This window comes from Symsagittifera roscoffensis, chromosome 4, assembly GCF_963678635.1.
Source record: "Symsagittifera roscoffensis chromosome 4, txSymRosc1.1, whole genome shotgun sequence".
Taxonomy (NCBI): domain Eukaryota; kingdom Metazoa; phylum Xenacoelomorpha; order Acoela; family Convolutidae; genus Symsagittifera; species Symsagittifera roscoffensis.
In genome coordinates, this window is record NC_087065.1 from 44,763,720 (window position 1) to 44,787,819 (window position 24,100).

At 34.6% G+C, this 24,100-nt stretch overlaps 2 protein-coding genes across 3 annotated transcripts in view; both read right to left on the bottom strand.

The window, feature by feature from the left end:
• Positions 1 to 4,315, bottom strand: part of LOC134844187 (myosin heavy chain, cardiac muscle isoform-like) — a 52,269-nt gene extending 47,954 nt beyond the window's left edge. For both annotated transcript variants that reach the window (XM_063860753.1, XM_063860752.1), the window contains exon 1: positions 4,025 to 4,315. In XM_063860753.1, the coding sequence (XP_063716823.1) occupies positions 4,025 to 4,091 (67 nt within the window). In that variant the 5' untranslated portion in view covers positions 4,092 to 4,315. The remainder of the gene's footprint in view (positions 1 to 4,024) is intronic.
• Positions 4,316 to 4,503: 188 nt separating this feature from the next.
• Positions 4,504 to 23,793, bottom strand: LOC134844903 (serine/threonine-protein phosphatase 4 regulatory subunit 1-like). Its single transcript, XM_063861731.1, has 13 exons — positions 23,673 to 23,793; positions 18,932 to 19,313; positions 17,207 to 17,349; positions 16,748 to 16,841; positions 16,217 to 16,406; positions 12,027 to 12,242; positions 11,910 to 11,952; positions 11,725 to 11,844; positions 9,978 to 10,220; positions 9,585 to 9,778; positions 8,968 to 9,240; positions 7,929 to 8,086; positions 4,504 to 5,496 (listed from the first exon to the last, which is right to left on the bottom strand). Exons 1-13 carry the CDS (start codon positions 23,791 to 23,793, stop codon positions 4,767 to 4,769), a joined length of 2,907 nt encoding a protein of 968 aa, XP_063717801.1. The 3' UTR covers positions 4,504 to 4,766.
• Positions 23,794 to 24,100: the final 307 nt, after the last annotated feature.

Genomic DNA, 24,100 nt, shown 5'->3' on the forward strand with positions numbered 1-24,100 from the left:
TTTTTCGATTTTCACATACGCAAAGTGACGTGATTGAGCCGATTCGAAAACAGACAACAGGCAGTTAAAAAAGAGTCGAGGAACGAAATATATATAAGCCGCAAAGCTCTTTAAATTTCAAAAGCAATAAACAAATGACCTTTTTTTGAAAAAATCAACCCAGTTTGACCAAACTGGATATACAAAAAAAATTGACCGCTGCAAAATCTGAAAATTAAAAAATTAAATTCCCTTTTCGAAACTAGATATTGATGTTTTTTTTTGCGCCGTTTCAGCTTCCATATGTGGAGGGTGCATTGTGCGTACCTTCTAGCAAACAAAAATTTGAATAGAATGAAGTGCACATATACCTAAAGGCATTTATTTGTGTATTTATAAGCAAGACTGCACTTCGTTTGCTATTAGTGAGCTTTAAAATTTTGCGTGAAAAAAAAAAGAAAGTCATCAGCTTTATGTAAGATTCTGAACTTTATTCATCGACTCTGATGAATTTTGCCCCAAAAACTTTTTCAGACTTGAAAACAAAAGTTAATTGAACTATTGTTGTTGATATTAATACGTTTATTTGTTGACTACGTCCATCTCAACTCGACACACATGAAGCAAAAAACGTGAAATTTATGAAGTTATTTGATTTTATATTGCAAGAAAAAATTGTTCAAAAACAAACTTTAAAATTTAAATACTACCAACTAAAACAATTTTCAACATTTGAGTTAGACAGAATCAAGGAGAATTCAATTTTTGATATTCTTATCCTCTCGAAAAGAACGATTTCTAATTTAATTGGGAACGATTTCTAATTCGCAGCTAATGAATTATTAGCGCCAAGAATATCGCGCTTTAATTGTCACTAAATGGCTATATTGATAGTCTTTAAACTCCCATTACTTTACAAAAGCCGGTCATAGGAAGAATATCTTTTTAAATTTGAGCTGAAGACATCAAAGTTTTTTGGGTGCTATAAAAAATCAGTCAAAAACGAATAGTATAAAAAGTTGAAGTTTGTGTGGAAAAAAAACGCACCGAGCAAAAATTTTCCGTCGCTTTCTTTCAAAACCGAATTAAAAGCTATTTTACAGTTGTATCAAGACATTAAGACATATTGTTTGTAGTCCGAAATTTCCTCGAATAATTTACTATGCTAATTTTTTTGTAGGCAAATTTTCTAAGCATAGTAATTTTGAGCCCGGACAACAATTCTCAAAAAAATTATACAAGCTTATAGAAAGGCTTTGAACAAGTAGGCGATAAGAAAACGACGAAATGAATGAGAAAACTCGTACTCAACTTTTTTAAACTGCTCTAAAAATGAAATTTCAAGAATTGAAACCAAGACCATATTTTGGCAATTTTATAGCAGCGTGAGAGCCCCCCCCCCCCAACAACAAAACATCATAACAACAAGCATTTCGTGAATTAGATATCAAAAAAAATGGGCTGAAACTATTAGGCGGCTCCAACTATTTAGGCGGCCCTAAATTATTGCCAAAATGTTTTTAAAAAATGACCAAATTGCTCAATTTGTGTGTAATTTATTTTTTTCCTTTGTGACAGTGACAATTTTAATGCTTGTTTAAAAAATACATCAATTTAAGTCTTGTTTTTTTTTTTTGCTCGTAGAATTTTTTGTGATATATCATTTGCTCAGTGCACCCCTACATCCCTAGAAACGCCTTTTTTCAAAATTTGCCTGCGGCGCAGAAAATGTCGTCAAAATAAGGTCTGTGTATTATTTTGGAAAGCTCAGAAAATCTATTTGGTTGACCTAAAACAAGATCGACAAAAAGATAGAAAAAAATTGCCCCAACCACACGATAAAATCTCAGATCTTCATTTGGTCTCATCTAAACGGTTTTGGTTTGGTAAATTATAGCTGATGACTGGTGTAATTAATTAGCTTCTTCCCTCGTCTTCCAGAATTTCTAGTGTAACGAATATGATATCATCAGTCGTGTACGCATGATTTTTTCAAGGGGCGGAATTCTAAGAAAAAAAATAGATGCACGTAAAGCACTTTGAATTTCAAGAACAACTTACGATTGACACTTTTTTGATTAATTTAGTAAACTTGAGAAAACTGGATCTATAGACAAGTTTTTATTTCGCAGGGAAATCAACGACTTAAAATCTACTTTCGAAACTAAAGTTATTTGCGAAAGCGTAGTGTTTCTTAATTACGATGTCTTGAAAGCTCAATTATTCTTCACGTAACCAATTTTTTACATCACCAGCTAAACTGATACTAACGAAATCGCTAAGAAACTGGCGAGAACAGGACAAAAAAGCAACTCTAGGAGATGCGTGCACTGAAAAATGTGATGTAAGACTCGAATTGATAAAAATTCGGCTACGTTTCGGATTCGAGCTACGAGCTAGAGATTGCGGGTCCCAAGCAATAATCACTCAGCTACAAATGCTTAATAAATCACAAACACTAGCCACAGATAAAGCAGAGAACAGATAATATGAAATTTCCATGCTACAAATTTTGATTATACCAAAAGTGTCACCAAATACGTAAGCACTTTAAATGAACTTTTATTTGCGAATTAGTCACTTTTCAAATTCAACTGTTTCCAATTTTTTGACAGAAATTGGTCTATTTTTTAGAAAGTTTTCTATTACCAAAACATTTAAACTTATTCGAGTAATTTATCATGGCTTAAGCTAAGCATAAATGAACTATTGTAAGCCTGCTCGCTAGCTTCATTAGCTCGAATTTACAATAACTTTTTTAAAAAATTTAACCTGGTTTTCTCGGTAATGAAACATCTTTTTGAAAAACTTTTGAATATCATTCGAATCACGACTGAAAGGGATATAATATGAAGTATCATTTGACTCATTCTGATGATTTTTTCTGCTACCTGATCTTGTGTGGAAAAATAAAAAAAAATAAAAAAAACACTCCTGAATAGAAGGTTCATCCCTTTTTTCAATGGTCGGAACGAAAATAAGTATAGCTGGTTACTGTGCAACTAGCACAGAAAATTCAGACCGAGGTTATTAAAATGGTTTTTTAAATTGGTGTAACTTTTTCTGCCTGGTGTCAAAAGATCTGATCGAACAACTAGTACTCGAAGATATGTTCGAAAGTCATAATAGAACAGGCTAAAAGGACTACGTTTTTTGAAGAAAATTGATTAGAAAAAAAAACAATCAAAAAAGTTTCTTAGTTTTTGAACTGTTTTTGCAAAAATTTTTGAACATTTGAAGAATTTTGATTCCCAAATTGGCACAAAACACTGAAATTTAATTTCACTCGAGTAAAACATCGTTTGAACGGCTTAAACTAAGCAGAGTAAAAATCAAAAAGTTCAAATGTCTTTCTCATTGTTGTAACATTTTGAAAAAGTCCGGAGATTTTTCGAATCTCGACTAAAAGAATTGAATATGATATATCACTCGAATCATTTCGATGATTTTCTGTGGTACCTGATTTTGCGAGGAAAACAAAAAAGAATACTAAAACAACCGACGTTATTTGGTCTATTTTGCTCTTTGATATTAGCGAAACATCTTATTTTGTAATTAACCTAGTGGTGTATAAATATTTTTAAAAATCTCAATAGGATTTTTAATTTCATCCATTTTTTAAAGCGAACACTATACTTCAAATAGCTTAAAATGAAATCGGAACATTCAGGTTTTCGCTCTGATACGAGCAGTCTCGTTGGAAATTACAATGAGGCTGTTAATTGCCACTAAATTTCGTAATTAGAAAAAATTAAAACCATTTCTTGATTTTTGCTAGCTCTCCTTGGTTAAATGTTTTGTAAATGAATTAAGGTTGTGATAAGAAATTAGGCGTGGAGAAAGAGGTTTTAAGCAAAGAACTAGCATGAATAACCCAAAAAACTTTTCGCAGATACCTATTTTCAGCGAGACCATTCTCTCGAAAGGTATAACTGGTCATTCTGCGCTGAACAGAATAGTTCCTACAATAATCTACTATTTTGAAACATCTCACTTACCTGTTGAAGCCACCTTTAGTACTTACATGTCCACCTTTAGTACTTACATGTTGCCATAGTTCGAGGAAGCTTTAACGATCGACCATCTTTCGGCACGCTTCCAGTAGTTGTCATCTCTGGTTTGATGATCACACAATTCAGAGCAGAATTAATATTTTTCAGACTACCATTAGCCTTGTAAATTCAATTAAATTCAGCAAAATATTGAGTTCAAGAAAAAACTTAACTGTATTTCTTAAAATGACAAATCCTAGTCTCAAAATGATGCTTCTATGTCATAAGACAGCTATGATCAAATAAAAAAAGATCAGAAAAACAAGAGAACAAAACCTGTGTTCTAAAATTTGGTTGACTGGTTTTAAAAAAAGCATAGAATAACACCTGCCGAAGATTCAGCCATTCGTTGCTTTTTGGTATACAGCTCATCCATTATTCACTTCGGGAAACGTGGCAAAACCAGGTATTTTTTTCCTTATGGTCGCTGAGGAAAACAGCTTCTAATGAAAATTATATTCTAAAGCTCCATAAATAAATGTTTCATATTTGTTGCATTGCTAAAATTAAAGTAAAGTTAATAAAGCGCATATGATTTGCCATCTCACTTCATTTTCAATTCAACAACGTTTAGGTCAATTTTTTAAGCCATTGAAAAAATTCTGAACCTCGTAAATTGACCGGCCTTCCAAATTGAATAGCAACTCAATTAATTCGCACTTTGCAGCTACAGAACTAAATTCAGATGAACAAGATTTCAGATAACAAGTTCAGTTTTTGCACCCGGTTCCAGAATTAGGTCTGAACGGTTACTTTCTTGATATTTGCAAGAGACTGCCTTTTCACAGCTTCTCTTTGATGAATCGTCTCTACCACATTTAGACACTCATCCAGAGCAATTTGAATATCTTTGACATGTCGCGTTTGTAGCGCCAAGAGCGCATCGCCGAAGTTAGTCGAGAACCACACATAGTCAATTATTTTAACCATTATAGCACACATTTGAATGAACGCTACTTTTCCTTTGCATGACTCAACAGAGTAAAAGTGTTTAAATATGAACTCTTTCACGTGTGAAATCATGTCATGATCTTTTCTTTGCAATCCGACCTTTAGAATTTTGGCCATCAGAAAAAATGCGCCTTTTCTGACTTCTGATATGCGATCAATTGCGTAATACTTTGCCATTGGCCAAATATATTTGTCGATATCTTTGGAAGACAAATATTCAATCATTTTAGCTAATTGCTGTGTCATGTACAGCCTATATCTCCAGCAATTCTCGTTTTCGCATTCGGCGAACTCGGCTAAGTTTCGCAACTGGCGAGTAGATTCTTCTGCTCCCAGGCAAAAAAGGAAGTTTGCAAGATTTTTCACCATCACCAATCGCACTTCGTCGACATCGTTGAAACAGGACTCGAATGTCGAAAGCAATTCGTCTTCAGCCTGTACAGGTCCCAGTATTTTTGCTATTTCGTGCAAAGAAGCCGCTATTTTCTGCCGAACTTTCCAGTCTATGTCATTCCTGAATAAAAAATTTTGTGAATTTAATTTTTTAATAGCAAAATAAACAGAGGCGAAGCTGAGCTTCGCACCACTTGCGATAGAACGTAAAAAAAAACTAGATCTATCATAATGAATAAAGCTAGTTTTGAAAGAAAACCATGCCGAGACAGTAAATGTGAAATCAGCATTGGAAGATAATTTACCAAGCGGTAACAAATACCTTCGCAGAAACGTTTCAGGCCGAAAAAAAATCAACAAGTTTTAAGACTTATGAAAAGTCCATGTCGCCCTCAAAACACTCAAAAAACATTAATTGATCGTCAAATGAAACAATCTGAGACAACTAAGCCGCGATAATATCCTAAGAAGCCCAAAAAACGAAAAAAAAAATAAAAAAGGTTAAGACGTTATTAAGCTCCCCTCGCCCTCAAAACACAGACACAAACTTTTTTCACCCGTCGAAGGACACAAAATGAGGCCGCTAAGCCGATATAATATAGGCCGAAACCTATCAGGCCGAAAAAAAGGCGATAAAAAAATTATTGTCATGAAAAATTTGAATTATAATTTCTATTAAGATGTTTAGCATTTTTTTCAATCGACAGATGAGTATTTTAAAAGTGTTTCCATTGAAACAACTCGAAAGTACGTCACTAGGCCGATAAAATACAGGCTGAAATCATTTGGGCAGAAAATTTTTTTTCATTAAAAAAACGAAAAAAGAAATACATATAATGTCAAGGTTAAAAAATTACAAAGAAACAGCAGAAGAAAATCAGAACACTAAAAGCAACTATATTATTTTAAAAAACCAAAAGTCAAATAAGCGATTTAGTAGGATGATAAAAACAAAGCGGAAGCTAAGCCAACAAAAAGCCCAAATCGACGAAGTCGAAAATACAAAAAAAAATACCCAAGAAAGTATAACATTTGAACTGCGAAAATATTGGAATAACACTAATAAGGATGCACAGTTTGAGTAATAGACCAATGAGCAAATATACGACGCACATACTGTATGCATGTCGTCTACTGCATGCATTGCATGCTGAAATCTGTGGACAAAGTTAATTACGGGAAAAAAATCTAGTGCCCGATTGCAATACTCTTGCTATCGCAAGGGTAAACAAGCTGTGAGTCAAAGGTTGGACGAAAACACTAAGTGAGGCCCTGTGTTTAACGATACTTAAATCGAGTTCGTACAAACTGACTAAGGTTGGCTGTATTTGTTCCGAACATTTGAAAAATGGGGAGGAACTTTGAATTCGGATGTTTTAGTTTTTTTCCACGCAAAATCAGCTACCACAAATAATCATCGGAGAGAGTTGAAAGATATTTTATATTAAAACCGTCAGTCGAGATTCGAATGACATTTTAAAATTTCCAGTGTCGAGAAAAACCGGTTTAAAATTTTTTGTTTTTCGTCTTAATTAGAGCAAAAAGAGCGAGCGAACAGGCTTACAATAGCTTATTTTAATGGCCTAAAAGCGTACAATAGCTCAAAATAAAACGTAAAAAGTTAATTTTCCTCGAGTAACGTTAGTTTTTTTGAGTATTGTAGCGCCTTTTCGATTTTTTTTTCTAGTCATTTGTCTAAAATACTTATTTTCCAATTTTCGTATTTTGCTAAGACTGTCGAATATTTCTAAGCTCGAAAAAAAAAATTCGTCGTGTTTTTTCAAGACTACGGTCGGAACCGGCTATCCTTGCTTTTCTTAGGCTTTTTTGGAAATTTCTTTTTGAAATACAACTGACTACTAAATGGGCTGTAATATGATACGACACTAGAAACCGTATACGAGCTTTCTTTAAGGTACCTAAAATTGCAAAACATAGTCAACAGACAGTTGGAAAAAAGTCAATGAACGCAAGTAAACAAAAAATACTGACTTGTTTTTTTTTTATAAAATCTCAATTTTCAAATTTCAAAGAAAGAATAGATGCCCTTGAAGCTCTTTGACTTTCTAGAACAATTTAGGATAGTACTTTTTAATAGAATATTCCCAATTTGAGAAAACTGGATCAATAAGTAAACTTTTCATTTCGCTGGGAAATCTCATATTAAATTCCACTTTGAACCTAGAAGTTGATCACGTTTTTCTTGACCTTCACACTTTTGCTATTTGGAATTTGATAGTGAAGTTTGCCTTCCTTTAACATGAACCTAAAAAGAAATCAAAAGTCAAACCGCGAAAAATTAAATTTGAGCCTGAACAAACTTGAACTTTTCCTGAAAAAAAAAAAACATAATCGCGACCAATATAAGCGTCTGAACTACGTTCGTCGTCTCTTAAAAACAACGCCATATGCCATAGTCCCTTCCTAATTGCTGAGAGTTCTATACTATAGATATATTAACTTAGAAACAAAAAAATTCTCTGCTTCTAGGAGTCTTAATAGATTTTTAATGTATCTAATAGCTAATTTGAAATGAAACAGAAGTTTGCTCACTCTAGTTTGGTGAATAGTGGTTTGAGCAGATGCCAGTACTCCTTGCCCAAAGCGGCAGTCACAGCTGGGAAGTTCCTCGCACAGTTCTCCATCATCCCATTCTCCTCAATGTAGATCATCTCCAAGAAGTGGCGGAACAGAGTCCGACTAATCACTGTCTGCAAAAGGAAACAATGATTGGCGGTTGATGTGCAAGTAGCATAAAATGTTCCAACCATTTTCTTATAATATCTACAATTTTTTTTCAAATTAGTGTCGTTTCTTTTTGTGCTTGGTGATGAAAGGATCTGAACGAAAGCCGAGAACTGAGGCATGTTAGACAATTATAGTAGAATAGACAAATTAAACAGTAGTTTTTGTCAAAAAAAACATGGCTAGAAAAACAAATGACAAAATAAATATAAATAAGGAACGACATTTGAAAAGTTTCAAGAATTTCTCCCAGTGCCGAGAAAAAATGGTTTAAAATTTTGAGCGAGTAAAGCGAGCGAGCAGGCTTAATATTATAAAAAGATAAGCCGGATAACTTTTATTTAATCCCCTGAAACTTTATTTTTAGGACCGTTTAAGAATAAAACTTAAAAATTAAATAAAAATGATTCATATATATATATATACATTTTTATAAAAATCATTTTAAATTTTTAAGTTTTTATTCACACAAAATTTTAAGCCAGGTTTTCTCAACACTGGGATAACTTTTTGAAAACTTTTTAATGTCGTTCTAAACATGACTGAAATAACTAATATAATATATCTTTCGAGCCAGCCTGATAATTATTTATGGTACCTGATTTCGTTCGTTTGCTTTTTCTCCAATGTTATTTGAAAAATAACCCTAGAATTACCTTAAAATTCTAGCTAAATTAGGTTTTGGAAAAACTTGACAAAAAGGGAGCAGGACTGTATCCATATCGGAACGCAACTACTGAATATATTATTTTCATTTACGATCTTAACGTACAATCAATGACGGAAATTAGCATCAGGATCAGGAAAAGCTAAAATGACCCATAGACAGAATAGCGTATCTACTAACCTGATTATCTACGACCTCATCAAAGTCCCAAGCCATTGCACAAGAAGAAGAACTCTTGTTACTCGAATTTATAGTGGAGCTGAACGTCTTAATCAACGATGGTCTATGGCTACCGACAACAGACATGCTTATGTCGAAAGACGTTGAGGCTTTGTCCGCGGGATTTGATATGTTGGCATCCTTGGCTTCACTTCTGCTACCTGACTGACCACTTTTGGCAGAGTGCAATGAGTCATCTGCTTTCTTAGTGCTGATTTCATCGAATGGTTTCACCTGCACAAAATAATTTCTGGTTCTTTTTAATTTTACGTAGGAGTAAAATGTAGGATTTCCAGCCAGAACTGAGCGTAAAAATCTCAAACTGTTTGCAACTGTTCGGAGCCTATTTCATTTTGCATTTTAACAAACTATCCATAGACTTGATTCACGAAAATACTACTAATTAAAAGCCTGCAATCATTTTTCTTTAACTTATTGGTCGTTTCGGCTTCAATGATGAGATATCAAGAACTCAGACGAATCTTCAGTTTACAAGAAATCAATATGAAGAAAACTTCGACTCGTTTGTTGTAAAATATTACGCAAATCAAGAAACGACGCAAATAAATAACCGGTACCAAGTTATCAGGAGTGAGGTCAGCTTCGTGAAATCCTTGGTCCTTATCATCTTCTGTCTCCATTCTATTCTCTTTATCTGCCTCTTGCTCTTCGCTTTTATCTGGTTGATTGTTTTCAAAAGAAACCTTCTTGTAAATAGACTCTTCAAACTGGTCCTTGTTCTCACTGTCTTCAAATTTCTCTTCCCCTGCATCTACACGAATGAATCACATCAATACAAAAAGAATCGAAAACAACCGACTTTGTATGCAAAATCTTTACAATTTTCTGGTGTTTATGTGCATTGCAATTTAGAGGCGACAAAATTGACCTTGAGCCAAATTAATTCTGTGAAATTGCGCATATTAGAGAAACCATCAATGATAAATGGTACCTATCTCATCATTGAGTACCTGAGACCCCTTCGACCTCAATTTTCTGGTCACTGTTCACGTCATCCTTCCCCTTTCCTTCTCCTTTGCCCTTTCCAATTTCCACTTCCTGTCCAGCATCTTCAGTGTCCCCCTCCCCATCTTCGTCCTCTGATCCGTCATCTTCTTCCTCGTCGCTCAGATCCTCCTCGTCCTCGTCTGCCACCAGAGGGGCTCGAGACACTCTCGCTCCTCCCTTCCACTGTCTCATCTTCTGCACCACTCCTGACATTCAACAAAAACACATTTACCGGAAAATTTAAAGCTTTTTTAATTTATCGCATAACCTTAAAATAGGGTTATTGTTCCGACCATTGAAAATGGGGAGGAACTTTGCATTCGGGTGTTTTAGTTTTTTCTTTTTGTTTTCCACGCACAATCAGCTACCACAAATAATCAATGGACTGGGTTGAGTGATATATCATGGTAAAGCCCTTTCAGTCGTGTTTTCCCAAAGTCGAGAAAAACCGGTTTGAAATTTTTGATTTTTCGTCTAATTTCGAGCGAGTGAGCAAGCTTACATTAGGTTATTTATGCTTAATTGAAGCCCTGAAAATTTAGTTTTACTCAAATGAAGTTAGTTTTTGAAGTTTTTAGCTTCATCCCAGTAATCAAAAATTTGGGGAAAAAATTTGAAAAATTAAAAAAAAATCGTTTTCTTGTTACTTGTCTTCAAAATTTTTTTTCCTATTTGCATATTTTACAAAAACTAAAAAATGCCTAAGCTCGACTTTTCCCTCAGATTCCTTTATCAAACCATGCCGACAAAACGACACAAAATTGAAAAGGATAATAATTTAGTTTGTAATTTTTTAAGACTGGTCGGAACATTCTGTGCTACTTGCACAGTAACCGGCCATCCTTGTATTAAATTTGAGTTTTATTTGAACGATTAGTTGCCTGCCTAACTGTCTTGCCTGACAAACTACTTAAGCTAACTTTTTAGATTTTACATCGATGAGTAAATTAGATGAGTAAATTAGAGAATACTTACCCAAAAACATAACCAACTGGGAGTTGGAAAAGAGTAACGAACGCAAGAAAACTGAAAAAAACCGACTTGTTTTTTTTCAAAAACCTTAAACTTTTGAATTTCGGAGAAAAAAATAGATGACTTTAAAACTCTGTCAATTTGTAAAACAATTTATGATGAACAGTTTTTTGTTAAAATTAACCCAATTTGATCAATACGTAAACTAGATCAATACGTAAATTTTTATTTCGCTGGGAAATCTGATAATTAATTTCTGTTTCCGAAATTGCATTCCTTTTAACGATGGAAATGCACTGATTTTCAAAGGAAATCACAAGTCAAACCGCGAAAAATCAAAATTGAGCGTGAACAAATTTAAGTTTTTCCTGAAAAAAAATCAGCAAGACCTATATAAGAGTCTTCACTACGTTCATTACTCTTGCTACATATACAACGCCAAAAGCAATATATTATGCGTGGAGGGAGATCCTAAAGAGCAGTATTGCTCATCGAGTACGATATCCTGGAGATTAAAGAGAAGACAGCCAGCATCAACTCAACAAACAAATTAACTTAAGGGCTGAAGTTAAAAAACAGTTTATAGAGGTCCTGATTGTCTTTTAGGTAAATTTGAAAAAAAAAACAGAAATTCTTGACACAAAATGAATATTCTCTTCGTCACATCATTAAAACATTTTTTTGTCACTCATATCTTGAATATTCCTTGGCTGACCTGTTCAACACTGTTCTACTAACGAAGTGGCTCTTTCGGACTGATTGATTTGTTCCCTGCTATCATAACTCTCACATCTGCTATAGTCACTGCCGATCTTTTTGTATGGAACTCGACTGTGGAGGAATCTCCAAGCTTGATTTCTGCAAACAAGCAGTTTCAAAATTTTCTGTAAAACAAATTAAATTTCAAAATTCATTCAACTCACTTTGATCACGTTCACTTCTTTTTGTTGAGCTGGAATCACTCAACTGAAACAGCGAAGTCAAATAAAACAGTATTCGATTTTATTTTAGATATTTCAACTTGGTAGTCTGAGCTGCACCTGATCTTCTTCGGGTCCTTTTTGAATCAAATTGTCATTTTGGTCCCATTGGGTAACCCTAGAGCGATGATTCAAAGAGCTGGATCTCGGTCGACGGCCACAAAACCCCTTTTTGGTTGCAAAGATCATAAGACCTATTAGTTCGTAAGCTGAGTTGCGCACTACTCGAGATGAGTCGGCCAAAAGCTCTTCAAAAAGTGGCAACAAAACTCCTTCCTGAAACAAAACACTCCTTATTAAAAAACAAAGCATCAATCGCTATGTCAAAACAGCCATCCGAGAGTTATGAAAGACTTTTTCTATTTTTCAACACAATTTTTGAAGGGCATATTAATAAATTTACCAATGTTGATTTAATTGCCAAAACTTTTATGGCGGCCAGTTATTTGAAAAAAAAAACAGACCATTACAATTAGTCATGGTTAATTTTTACGTTTTATTTCATTGGAATTGCTTTTTATGTCTTTTGTTATTGCAGGGCGTAGTTTGAGCGCCGTTTGCGAAAAGAATCCGGCGATTTCAAATGCCAATCTAAAAAAAGAGTGAGAACAAATCATATTCTAAAGGAAAAATTAATCAAAAAAGGGGACATAAATGTCCTTAACGTTCAGTAACAACAGACGCAAACTTGCACTTCTCAGACACATTTGAAAATCGAGATGCTTGAACCGTCTATGAAAAAAGATTGAAGCCTTTTTGTTCGAGTTTTCAATAACCTGAAGCAATTTTTACAGTTTTCAATATTAAGCAAGTGTAGTCGGTTGCTAAGCATCTATTATGCAAAATTCTATAAATGCATAATTTCAAAAATTGGACTTTGCCAAAAACCTTAAGTTTTTCTGCTTAAAATAAGTTAGAAATGTGAAAATTTTTAATATATTGGAATTATTCCAAGGACAATACACTTCTCTCATAAAAAGAATTTAGGAAACGCCGCTTCTTCGGGTAAAGTCTCACACCCGGTTCTTTCAATTGAATTTTTCATCTCAGATTTGATAAGGTAGTTTTTAAGGAAATTCAAAAAAATTTGGAAAACGGCCAGAAGTTCATAAACTTTACTTTCCGAAATCCCTACCTTTTCCTGCAAAATAGAAAATATTCTCAAAAGCTGGTTGCTTGATTGAACACTTAACTTAAAGTCAAAAAACTTCCAACAAACGGTCAAAGTTTGAAAGCTTTGACTTTTTTGAAGGCCAAAACTTTTTTGTAATAGAATTGGGCGTAACCAAACATAAGGTAAGCTTTCAACAATTTATTTGAAAGGTTAGTTTTCGAGGAAAGTCTAAAAGATTTAAAAAGCTGTCATATTTGACTTTTCCGATGGCCGTACTTTATTTTGAAAAAAAAATTGGGCATAGTCACTTATGCAGAGGAAAGTTCCAGAACCCATTCTGTTCATTAAAACCAAAACCTTAGGCTTAAGAGGTTAGTTTTTGAATAAACAATTTAAAAAAATGGGTCAAATATTCCCGCAACAAACTTTTTCCAAGGCTGTAGACAGATGGGTAAAGCAAAATTTTTCCAAAAGCATCTAAAAAAACCGATCCAATACATTTTCATTATACCTATTTTTATCCATCAGGAGTTCTACTAGGCTAACAAGCCAAGAAAGCATTTGAAATTTGAACTAGCAATGTAACAAAACTTACGAAGCGGAAACAAAGCCGACAAACTTTGAGCAGGCAACAATTGAGACCCTTTGACCAAAAATCCGTGATGTGGCACCCAAGCCGACAAGACTTAAGAGGACAAACGAAAGTCCGACCATTCAATTTCTTGCAAGAAAAAAACTTCAATTTCAAACATACTGAAAAAAGAAGGTCTTGTCGGGACTCGAACCCCAGACCTTAGGATGCAAAAGCGACCACGTTACCTCCAGGCCAAGTAGGAAGAACCAGTAAGATGTCAAGGTTCAACAATAAAGCAAGTTTAATTCCTTGTAAAAAAAAATTGTTTACGGGAAAGAATCTAGCTATCGATTACCTGACTGAATGATTTGCCCTGATTGAATAATCGCCTATATTATATGTTTTTATGGAGTTTGAACTAAGTATATACAAGGGGCACGAATAAAGCAAATACAACAAAACTTAAGTTTCTGATATAAAACATGCCGACTTGAGCGCAAAACTTGGGCATTTTTTGTGTGCAAGTTAGGGTTCAGAAAACGAACACGTATAATACGGCTACCCTCTACTCGTGCAGAAATGTTGATATTTCATTGAAAAAAATTAGTTTACTTAAGGTTCTAAACACAATTTTTTTTTTAATTTTCCGGCAATTTTCAATTTACTTGCCACTTTCGATTTCCTCATGAAAGAAGAATAACAGATTCTTTTCTGAAAAAATCCTCAAAACAAATCAAAGCATAAATCAGCTGAAACGATTTTTTAGTTTTTTGAAAACTAGAGGCTGGAAGTAATTGTTTGATATTTTTTGAATTTGTTATACTGACGCGGGATGCAATGGGTAAATTCAAAATGTTCAAAAACTGAATTCGACCACAACCTTAGCTGATCATCTAAAAAAACAAGTGAGAGTGAAATATTTTACGAAAATTGAAACATTCCCAAAGACAAAACATTTTTCTTACGAAAACTTCAAAAAGTCGCCACTTCTCCAGGAAAAATTGTCGCAGTCTGTTATTTCGAATGAGCCCTTCATCTCAATTTGATACGCTCGTTTTTAGGCTAGTTTTTAAGAAAAGTAACAAAATTCTAAAGAACGGTCAAAAGTGCAATAACTTGTGACTTTCCAAAAACCATTGCAACTTTTTAAATGGGCGTAGCCCCTTATGCGGTTAAGCTTTCAAACAGCTGTTGTCTGTTACATTTTCAAAATACCTGTTTTTATCAAACAAGAAAACAAGGTAAACATATCAAGCAAAATATTTGAATTTTAAATTAGCAACAGAACAAAACTTACGAAGTGGAAACAAAGCCGACAATCTTTGAGTAGACACCAGTTGAGCCGAAAAAAATGGTTTTACAAAAACGTACTAAGTTTCAAGTCCCCCTGAAACTACAATAAACAAAACTTGCAAATACCATGATACTTTCTTACAAGACAAGAAAAATCAGTGATGTGGCAACTCAGTCGACATAAATTGAGCAGATAAACGGATATCCGACAAATCATTTTTCACCGGAAAATTTTCGAAAGTATACATACTGAAAAAATAACAAGGTCCTGTCGGGATTCGAACCTCGATCTTGGAGTGCAAAGTCAACGGTTTCATCTCCACGCTAAGTTCAAAAGAACCTGGAAGTTCTTAGGATTCAATAATGAAGCAAGTTGAAAATTTCTAAGAAAAATTGTTTACGGGAAAACAGTCTTAGTTCCCTATTACAAGAAACTGGCTTTCGCAAGTGGCAAAGTCAACGGTTTCATCTCCACGCTAAGTTCAAAAGAACCTGGAAGTTATTAGGATTCAATAATAAAGCAAGTTGAAAATTTCTAAGAAAAATTGTTTACGGGAAAACAGTCTTAGTTCCCTATTACAAGAAACTGGCTTTCGCAAGTGTAAACACATAATTAATTCTTCTGAATATGCCAAAATTTCCGCTGTCTTCTTGGGTATGATGTTGTTAGTGATATTATTCTTCAACAGGATTTTGTATAATTTAAAAATATTTTGCCACATTATGTATAAACTATGCATTTCAAAAAGCTGCGAGATATATTGAAATTGAAAACTTCTGAAATCGAGATTTTATTATTGGTATGTTGTTTGAAACAACTAGCTTTTTTGGTTCATTTGATGAATTTAAAATACATCATCTGTGTTAACTTATTACTATTCGAATGCCAAAGCACCTGCTATCAAGAAGCCGTAAAGGTGCCACTACAAGTGGCACCAATATTTGCGATTGAGGTTAGAAAAAAAGGTCGAATTATTACAAAACGCACACTTACTTTGGCTAGTGTAAAAAATGGATTCCTCTGGGAAAACTGAAAACTTAAATCCATTTTCGAAACTAGCAGTCAATTACGTTTTTACACTTTTGCTGTTCGATCGTGGAGCTTGTCTTCCCATTAACAAATAAATGAGCTTTTTCGGAAACAAAAAATTTACAAAAAATCATCACAACCTATTTAAGAGTTTCCGTTCATTGACTCTTAAAATGTTGAGAAACAGTTACATGGGGAGTGTATTAAGCTATGATGCCAGTTAAATAAAACTAAAGTACCTGGTCGTCTTCTGGAGCGGACTTGGCTATTTCAACCAGAACTGGCGCCATTTGCATTCGAATTGAGGGCTCTTTGTCCTCTGATAAGGTAATGAGCAGATCCAGGAAGTCCTTCTTGAACTGCTCGTACGTCATCATCAGACAGAAATCTTTCAGTTTGGACGCATAGTAGGCACGCGATGGCTCATTTCTACAAAGAAAAATGAATTATTTTATGACCTAATGGAATTCAATAATTACTCTGTATTTTCATACGCCTATATAGAACCAGTTGTGATCTGGCTACTATAGTCGAAAAATCATCGCGATCAATAAGGTTTCTATCAGTGTGAATGAATTGAATATCCGTATATGGAGATCATGCAAGGAATGTCATTAAGGAATGCCAATGTTAGAACTTCGGGCTTTAAGCAGATCACAGAAGGTAAACATTGCAAAAACTAGCACAACTTCATTTGCCAAAAGTTCATCTTATGCGTCTTGATTCTAAATATAACTGATGAAACCTTCTAAACACTTGAGCAGACTTACTGATTAGTTTGTTCGCTCAAGTGCCTCTTGTACGATTCGATGAAATCCAAAGCTTGTTTTCTGTCGGGTTGAAGGTCAAACCACAAGTCAAGTCCTGAAAATAGTCCTCTTTATATGCAGCAATCAACCACGTAATCAGTGGTGGTAGCATAATAAACCGAACCTTCCTAGCATTTCTAAAGCTACCACAACCAAGAATTTCTGAAATTGAATTATAATTTGCTTTTTATATTCTGAACTTCGGACTAAGTCCCGCACTCGTTTTTTCTTGTTACTTATTTCAATTCAAAAGTGCAGTTGAAACGAAATTTCGCAATCTGATCTAAGAACAGGACGCAACTCTGAGAAGCTTCCAATTTTTTTTCTCGCTTGAAAAAAAAACTCGTGCACCCGATAGAATCAGCTGCAGCTTTTTCCAAAAGTAATAGATCAAAATTACATATTCTGGAACAGGCTAACCTTCAAATTTGAAGATAGGAGATGCGCGGTTTTCAACCATGTTGGCTGCCTGCTGAAACAACATCTGTTTCAGAGTATGTCCGTTGATTCGATCTCTTCTGCAAATTTCCAGTGAGATAGCCTTCGCCATTCTCCTTACATCGCTGTTAAAAATAAAGAAATAAAAACTGTTTCACATTAATTGATGGGACTGCAAAAAACAAGTATGACTGAGGGTTCCCGAAAACTACACAGGAAATTTGCTGCAAAAAAATCAAGATAAACTCAAACTCTCTTCCTTTGCAGTAAAAAAAAAACATTCGAGAAAAGTTCTCAGCTTACGGAAATATTAGAACAACAGTTTAATTAACGTAAACCATTTTTAGGTCTCTCCAAGATTGTAGTAGTCGCCTCGTTAAGGGGCATAGCTTTTGGTTGTTTAATAGTCAGTATATCGGTTAGAATGCACGAAAGCTTCATCCGGAATCGTTGCAGCGTTAGTACAGTACTTCTGCGTACAGAGGGTGGTTCACTTGGTTTTTGGTTATTTTCAGGGAAAGGTTGTTAATTGCGCCGACTTGTCCAAATCTTTGTAGCGCCTGTTTCGGCAAATCACCAAGCCGTCAAGCGGTGAGAAGGTAAGATTAATGTAATCGGTGTCTGATTAACGTCTTTTCTGTATCGGCTGAACACCTCGCAGAAGGACGGATTTTGGCTTCACAGCCGAAGCTATGAGCCAAAGCTGCGCCCACTGACAATCAAGAGCGGGTTCATCTGATGTGCTTGAGGGCCAGTCTCATCGGAGGAATTAAGTGAACAATTTGGACTGGATTGGAACAGTGTGAGAGAGTTGTGTTTTATGGAATAATTAAAAAGATGATTGGATTAGTGTGGGGGGTCGGAGCATTCTCGTCATTCAATGGAGACACTTCAGACAAGTCTGTTGAAGTAGGAGTTGAATGAGCGAGTACCGGAAGCAATCTTGGGCGAAGCAGGAACAGTCCTTTAAACTGAGTAAGAGCTCAGTTGGAGAGATTGGTGAGGTCTTCAATCAATGAGTACGCCACATTTATAATGTAGTTTTGATTAATTGTGTGGAGTATTTTGTGGATTTGGTTCATTTATCGATAATTACTCGTTGAAAACGACTATATGAGCTATTTGTGCCGCTGATTCATCATCGGGGATATTTTTCAGGTGCCATCTGGCATAGTTTTGCTGAAAGAATAGGTTTATATAACTTTCTAGGGAAGGATAAGGTATTCGATTATTAAGGTTTCGATTTTGAACCTTTCGGTATTTGTTCGCGAGGAAAACATCGCGAACAAATATTCATTTTAGTGCTAAAAAAAAGTCCGAAAATCGAAAATACCCAGATATCATTTTTCTTGTCACTGACTTTAATATCGATGAAAATACGACTGAAAGTGCTTCAGTAAAATTTAAAAGTGTAATTGCTTGAACTTATACGACGCGCCGTTGTGATATCAAATTTTCAAACTAAAATACTTCACATCCCGTAAACAGGCAAACAAAGGCACATAGAAGTCTATAAATTCAAGAAAACATAAAATGATCCTTGAAAAAATAAGTGAAGCTGCACTTGGCCTACGAAAAAAAAGCAACACGGCTTTTTAAACAAATATTTTTCCACTAAAATTTGCGACGAAATATGCCTTGTTTTGGGAAAAAAGGTCTTGCAATAAAGCGCAAACTATGCTTGAGTAATAAACAATTCTAACTTACTGAGAGCCATCTTTGATAAGATCAGTCAAGCATCGGTATATTACATTTTCTAGAATTGTCTTGTAGAAATAATCCCTCTGAGATAATCGGCTACAGTATTGGGCAACTGTTTTCAACTGGGAACACAACTCTATCCTTATTTTGGGCTCTGCGTCACATTTCAAAGTCTCGATTATTGCAACAGTTCTCGCTTCTCTTGTACGGTCGCCTCGATAGAACTTGAAAGCTTCTGCGCAGGTGAAAACTCCGTCGAGTCTTTCATTCACTTCAAAGTGGTATGCTTTTTCCACCAAGGATTCGAAGCTTTCCAACTTATTTCGTTGTGAAGATCCAATATAGCTCTCTCCAGCTCGGATATTTGGCGATATAACATTTTCAGGTTCTACAAAGGGACTTGAAATAGTTTTACGGCTCATTACCAGATTGATTTGAAACCCAACTTTCGAAAGATGACAAAAAATTATATTAGAGGCTGGTATACACGGTTAAAGTTTCCTTTATAAAAACTATACAAATTGACGCATTGACTGGAAAAGTCTTATGACATATATTGATGCACGGATTGTTGTAGATACTGCCGAAAAGACAATTAAGGCGAGCTCCAGATAATTAAGACTTCGAGAAGCAAAAAACTCGGTGCATTAAATAGATTAATCCAAAAGATTTTGAAGTGATAAGCTTAAATGCGTTTTTCTTGTGAATTTTACTAGTTTTATAATTTTTGCACATCAAAAACAGTAACTGTTATCACAGCTTGAGACCAAGTCAAAAGCACGGATACAGGCAAAGAGACCTCAAACCAAGTCATTTCAAACCTGATATCAAATTAAGAATTTTTCAATATTAGGTCAAAAATGACTTCGGATTAGATTCTATTACAATTTTAACAATCTTTTAGCTATTTTTATTTCCTCTGATCCTGACATTCTTTTAGCTACCCTCATTAAAAAAGTGACAGAAGGTTAGTAATGAAAAAAATAGTAGAAAAACTTTTAATATAGAAAAACTTTCGTCATAACAAATTTGTTTCTCACTATGTTCGGCACATTCTGTGCTACTTCCAGGGCAACCAACTATTCTTGCTTAGTTCTAAATTGACTACGCTCTGGTATTTGTTGATTTTGTGACCAAGAAGATGCGGAAAATCTCTGAACTCGGGTGTGTTTTTCGCCAACACAACCGAATTACCAGATGTCAAGTGAGGTTTCATATTGAATTCCATTCGTTCATGACTCGAGCTGCAAGGGAAACTCAATCAAACATTTACATGTTTCAAGGAAACTGCAATATCTGCTATTTGAGCTAATTTGTACGAAAAATCGATGAAATGAAACACTTGCAATGCTACACAAACATAAAAGATTGGAAAAAATTAAATGCATAAAAAACTAGGTGATTCAAAACTTTCGTATGTCTCGATTAAAAAAAAAACAACTAGGGACTCAGTTAAAGCTGGATGTGCGAGTTTGAAACTGAATGAAATTGCAATACTGATGCGGCACGAAAAATTTTATTACAAAAAAAATTGCCTAAAACCTTAGTTGTTTCTCTACTAAAAACACAGTCAACTGACAGTTGGAAAAAAGTGATGACCGCAAATAAACAGAAAAAAAAACTAACAGAAAAAATCTCACCTTTCGAATAAAAAAGAAAAAAAATGGATGCCCTTTAAGCTAGTTGAATTTCTAGAACAATTTATGACTGGCGCTTTTTTGATAGCATGAACCCATGTATAGAAAACTGGATCAATAGATAAAGTTTTTATTCCGCTGGAAATCTAAAAAAACAAACTCCACTTCCGAAGCTAATCGTTCACGTTTTTTCGCGCCATTTCCCGGTTCGTATTTCGAGAGTGCTATTACGTAACTTTCAGCAGCAGAATTTCAATTGAACTCAAAAAGTGCGTATATACTTTAGTGCATTCATAAATGCATTATTATGTATGAATGCACATCTGTAGTTATTAGGTCATTCTAAGTGCAAAAAAAAACAAAAAAATATCACATGAACTATATAAGAGTCTTCACTACGTTCATTACTGTGAATAAGTGAGAAGAGTAAAAAAATTGAGATAATCAATTTTCCCAAGGAGATAACATTTCTCTTACAACAACATTAGGAGTCGCGGTTTCAAAACTTTGACTTATTTCAAGATCATAACTTTTTTCTTAAACAAACTAGCCAAATTCGATTAATAACCCGTTGTTTCGATTCAACAAATAATAGTTAGCGAGAAAAATCCAAAAAACGGTCAACAAAACGAAAACTTGACATTTCCGAGAATCATAGGTTTCTGAGTGAAAAAAGTGAGTAGCCGCTTGTGCAGAACGGATTCACGCAACCTGTAATTTCGATGCAATCCAAAATGTCAGATTTAGAAAGGTAGTTCTCAAGAGAAATCAAAAATAAAAAAAAAACAGTAAAAAAATCAAAATTTGCAATTTACCGAGGGCCGTAACTTTCGGTGTCAGAAAAATTTGGGCGCAATTGCATCAACAATTTAGCTTCCCGCAACCCGTTATTTGAATTGAACCCAAAATTTCAGATACGGCAGGCGGGCAGGGTAGTTTTCGAGAATATTCAACAGGCTTAAAAACGGTTAAAAAATCAATTTTGATTTTTTGATAATCCGAGGGGCATAAATTTGTATTAAAAAAAATTTGGGCATAGCCGCTTATGCAAGCAGCTTTTCGAAACCACTTTATTCTTGGAAACAAAAAACTCAGATGAGAGGGGTACTTTTTTGAGAAAACAAAAAAAATCAAAAATACGGGTCACATATACCCCATCAGGCTTTTTGAAAGGAAATAATTTTCCACAACGAATAAAAACGAATTTTCAACAAACCGATTGGTACACATACAACCAAATTGAAAAGTGCGGAGAGTAACGTTAAAATTGTTTTTTTTTCCTTGAAACGACCCAAAATTAGGTCCTTAGGCCGATACAAAATCGGCCAAAATAATTTGGGCCGAGTAACTTTTCAGCGAAAATAAGAAATACTAAGAAAGGAAAATAAAAACTGTGGGATTAAATCAAACAATGAAAACAACATTACAGAAAAATGCGCGCAGCAAGAAAAAACGTTTCCAAGATGTGACAACTAAGCAGACAAATAATTGGCCGACAATTTTATTTGAAACAGAGTATTTCCCGTTTGAAAAAAACAGGCCCTGGTCAGATTCGAACCCAGGACCTTTGACGAGCCAGGCATATGCGTTACCTCCAGGCTAAGTTGGCCAGGACCGCATAGAAGTTTGAATTTACTATGAACCAAGGTACAAGTGATTCTGTTAAACAAGTTATTAACCAGAAAAAAGTCTAAATTCCAGTTTGATAACGCTTGCTAATCAAAAGAAAATATTTATGAAGCCACCTTGAGACACGGAAGCGTAGCGGAGCTTCGAACTACTACCGACAAAAAAATTCCAATGAATCGACAAATCAAAAATAACTAGAGTGTAACCTGTACCTCCGGTGCTTCAAGATTGTGAACTTGACTATTGCTTATATATAAAATATACATTAGAAAAAACAGGGAAATTGTAAGAATAGACGGAGGAATCCATCTACATTTTCTATTTCATTCAGGAAATAGTATCACGGTAAGAATAGACGGAGGAATCCAACTACATTTTCAATTTCATTCAGGAAAATTCAACTTAAGGGTTATTTTTTTGAACTACTGAGTTTCAGATCATCGTATTTTCAACTCAGAAATCTCTAAAATGACTGACAAACTACAAATGCACTTTCCATATTTCAAAAAAAACCTTCTGAAAGATTTCGTAAGTGAAATCGCTAATGAGATTTTTGTTTTAACTTAGTTATTGCTTTTTATAAGCACCTACGTATATCACTTACTGCCATCAATCATTTCATCCAGTGTAAGTAATTGAACAACAGCAGACTATTATTTTGGAGATTTTCTTAATTTATTAAAAAATCACAAGTTAAAAAGTCGTCATATCTCGAAAATAAAAATTTTTTTTGAGCAGTCTTATTGATATGATAATTACAAAACGCCTGAAAACCATCATAGCACGACAACACAGGATTGAATTTAAACCATGCGGAACCTTTTATAACACCTCAAATTTTGAAGATGAGAATTTGAGCATTCATATTAAAAGGCCGCATGCGGAAGTAACTTCGCATCAACTTGATAAAAGGTCAACAATTTCAAATGATGCTAATTGTTTCTAATCTAATTTTTTAAAAACTTTTATTTATCATAAAAAAAACGTCATATCCCATGGACTTAAAGGATTTGAGCAATCATATTTGAATGGAAGCAATATCTGCAACTGTTGGGAATACCATGACATCATCCTATTAAAGGATCGAAAATTTCACAAACGTCAAATCTTGGAAAGTTTTTCTAAAACTTTTAAATCATACAAAAAATATCATATCTCGAAAACTGAAAAGATACGAGCAGTCATAATTGAAAGCAAGAATTGGAACCCTGATACTTTGAAAGCAGCCAACTAGAGGGTTGCAATTTTAGAATTTTTTGATTGTCTTACTTTTATCTCGTAAGCTAAAATAATTTTGGTATTCAATTTTGGAAGATGAACTCAACGGCCCTGGAAAAACTCTAAATGACACCCTACCATAAGGGTTGCCTATTTGAAATTTAGTGGAACAAACACTGAGACGAAAAATTTGAAGGTTTGCGTTGCAAATATAGGAAACATGTTGAAATAACATTCCCACTCCATCATATTTGAAAACGTACTTCCTTCCATGCTGGCACTTCCTTCCATGCTGGCACTTCCTTCCATGCTGGCTTTACATTCGGGCTTCACAATTGGCTTTAACTCATATACAGGAAAAAGGTGTTTGTGCCAGTCGGTCATATCTGGAAGTTTGACCTTGAGGGACACGAAAATACGTGATTTCGGAGTGAAGTTTTTATTTTCAAAATTTCGAATGGAGCCTGTCATGCTCAGTTTTCTCGCAACAACTGAAAACACAAAAAGTAAAGAATCAGAACGACCGATTTACAATCGCGGGAAAGTGCTTGAATAAAACAGCTGGAAATTGATATTCGCAATTTCCCGATAAAAACTAAGACACGAGTAGAGCTGTCTTATCCCGAAATAGGAGGGGAGATAATAAAAAGAAGAGAGAAAAACTATTTGGAACAAACCAGAGTGAACCTTC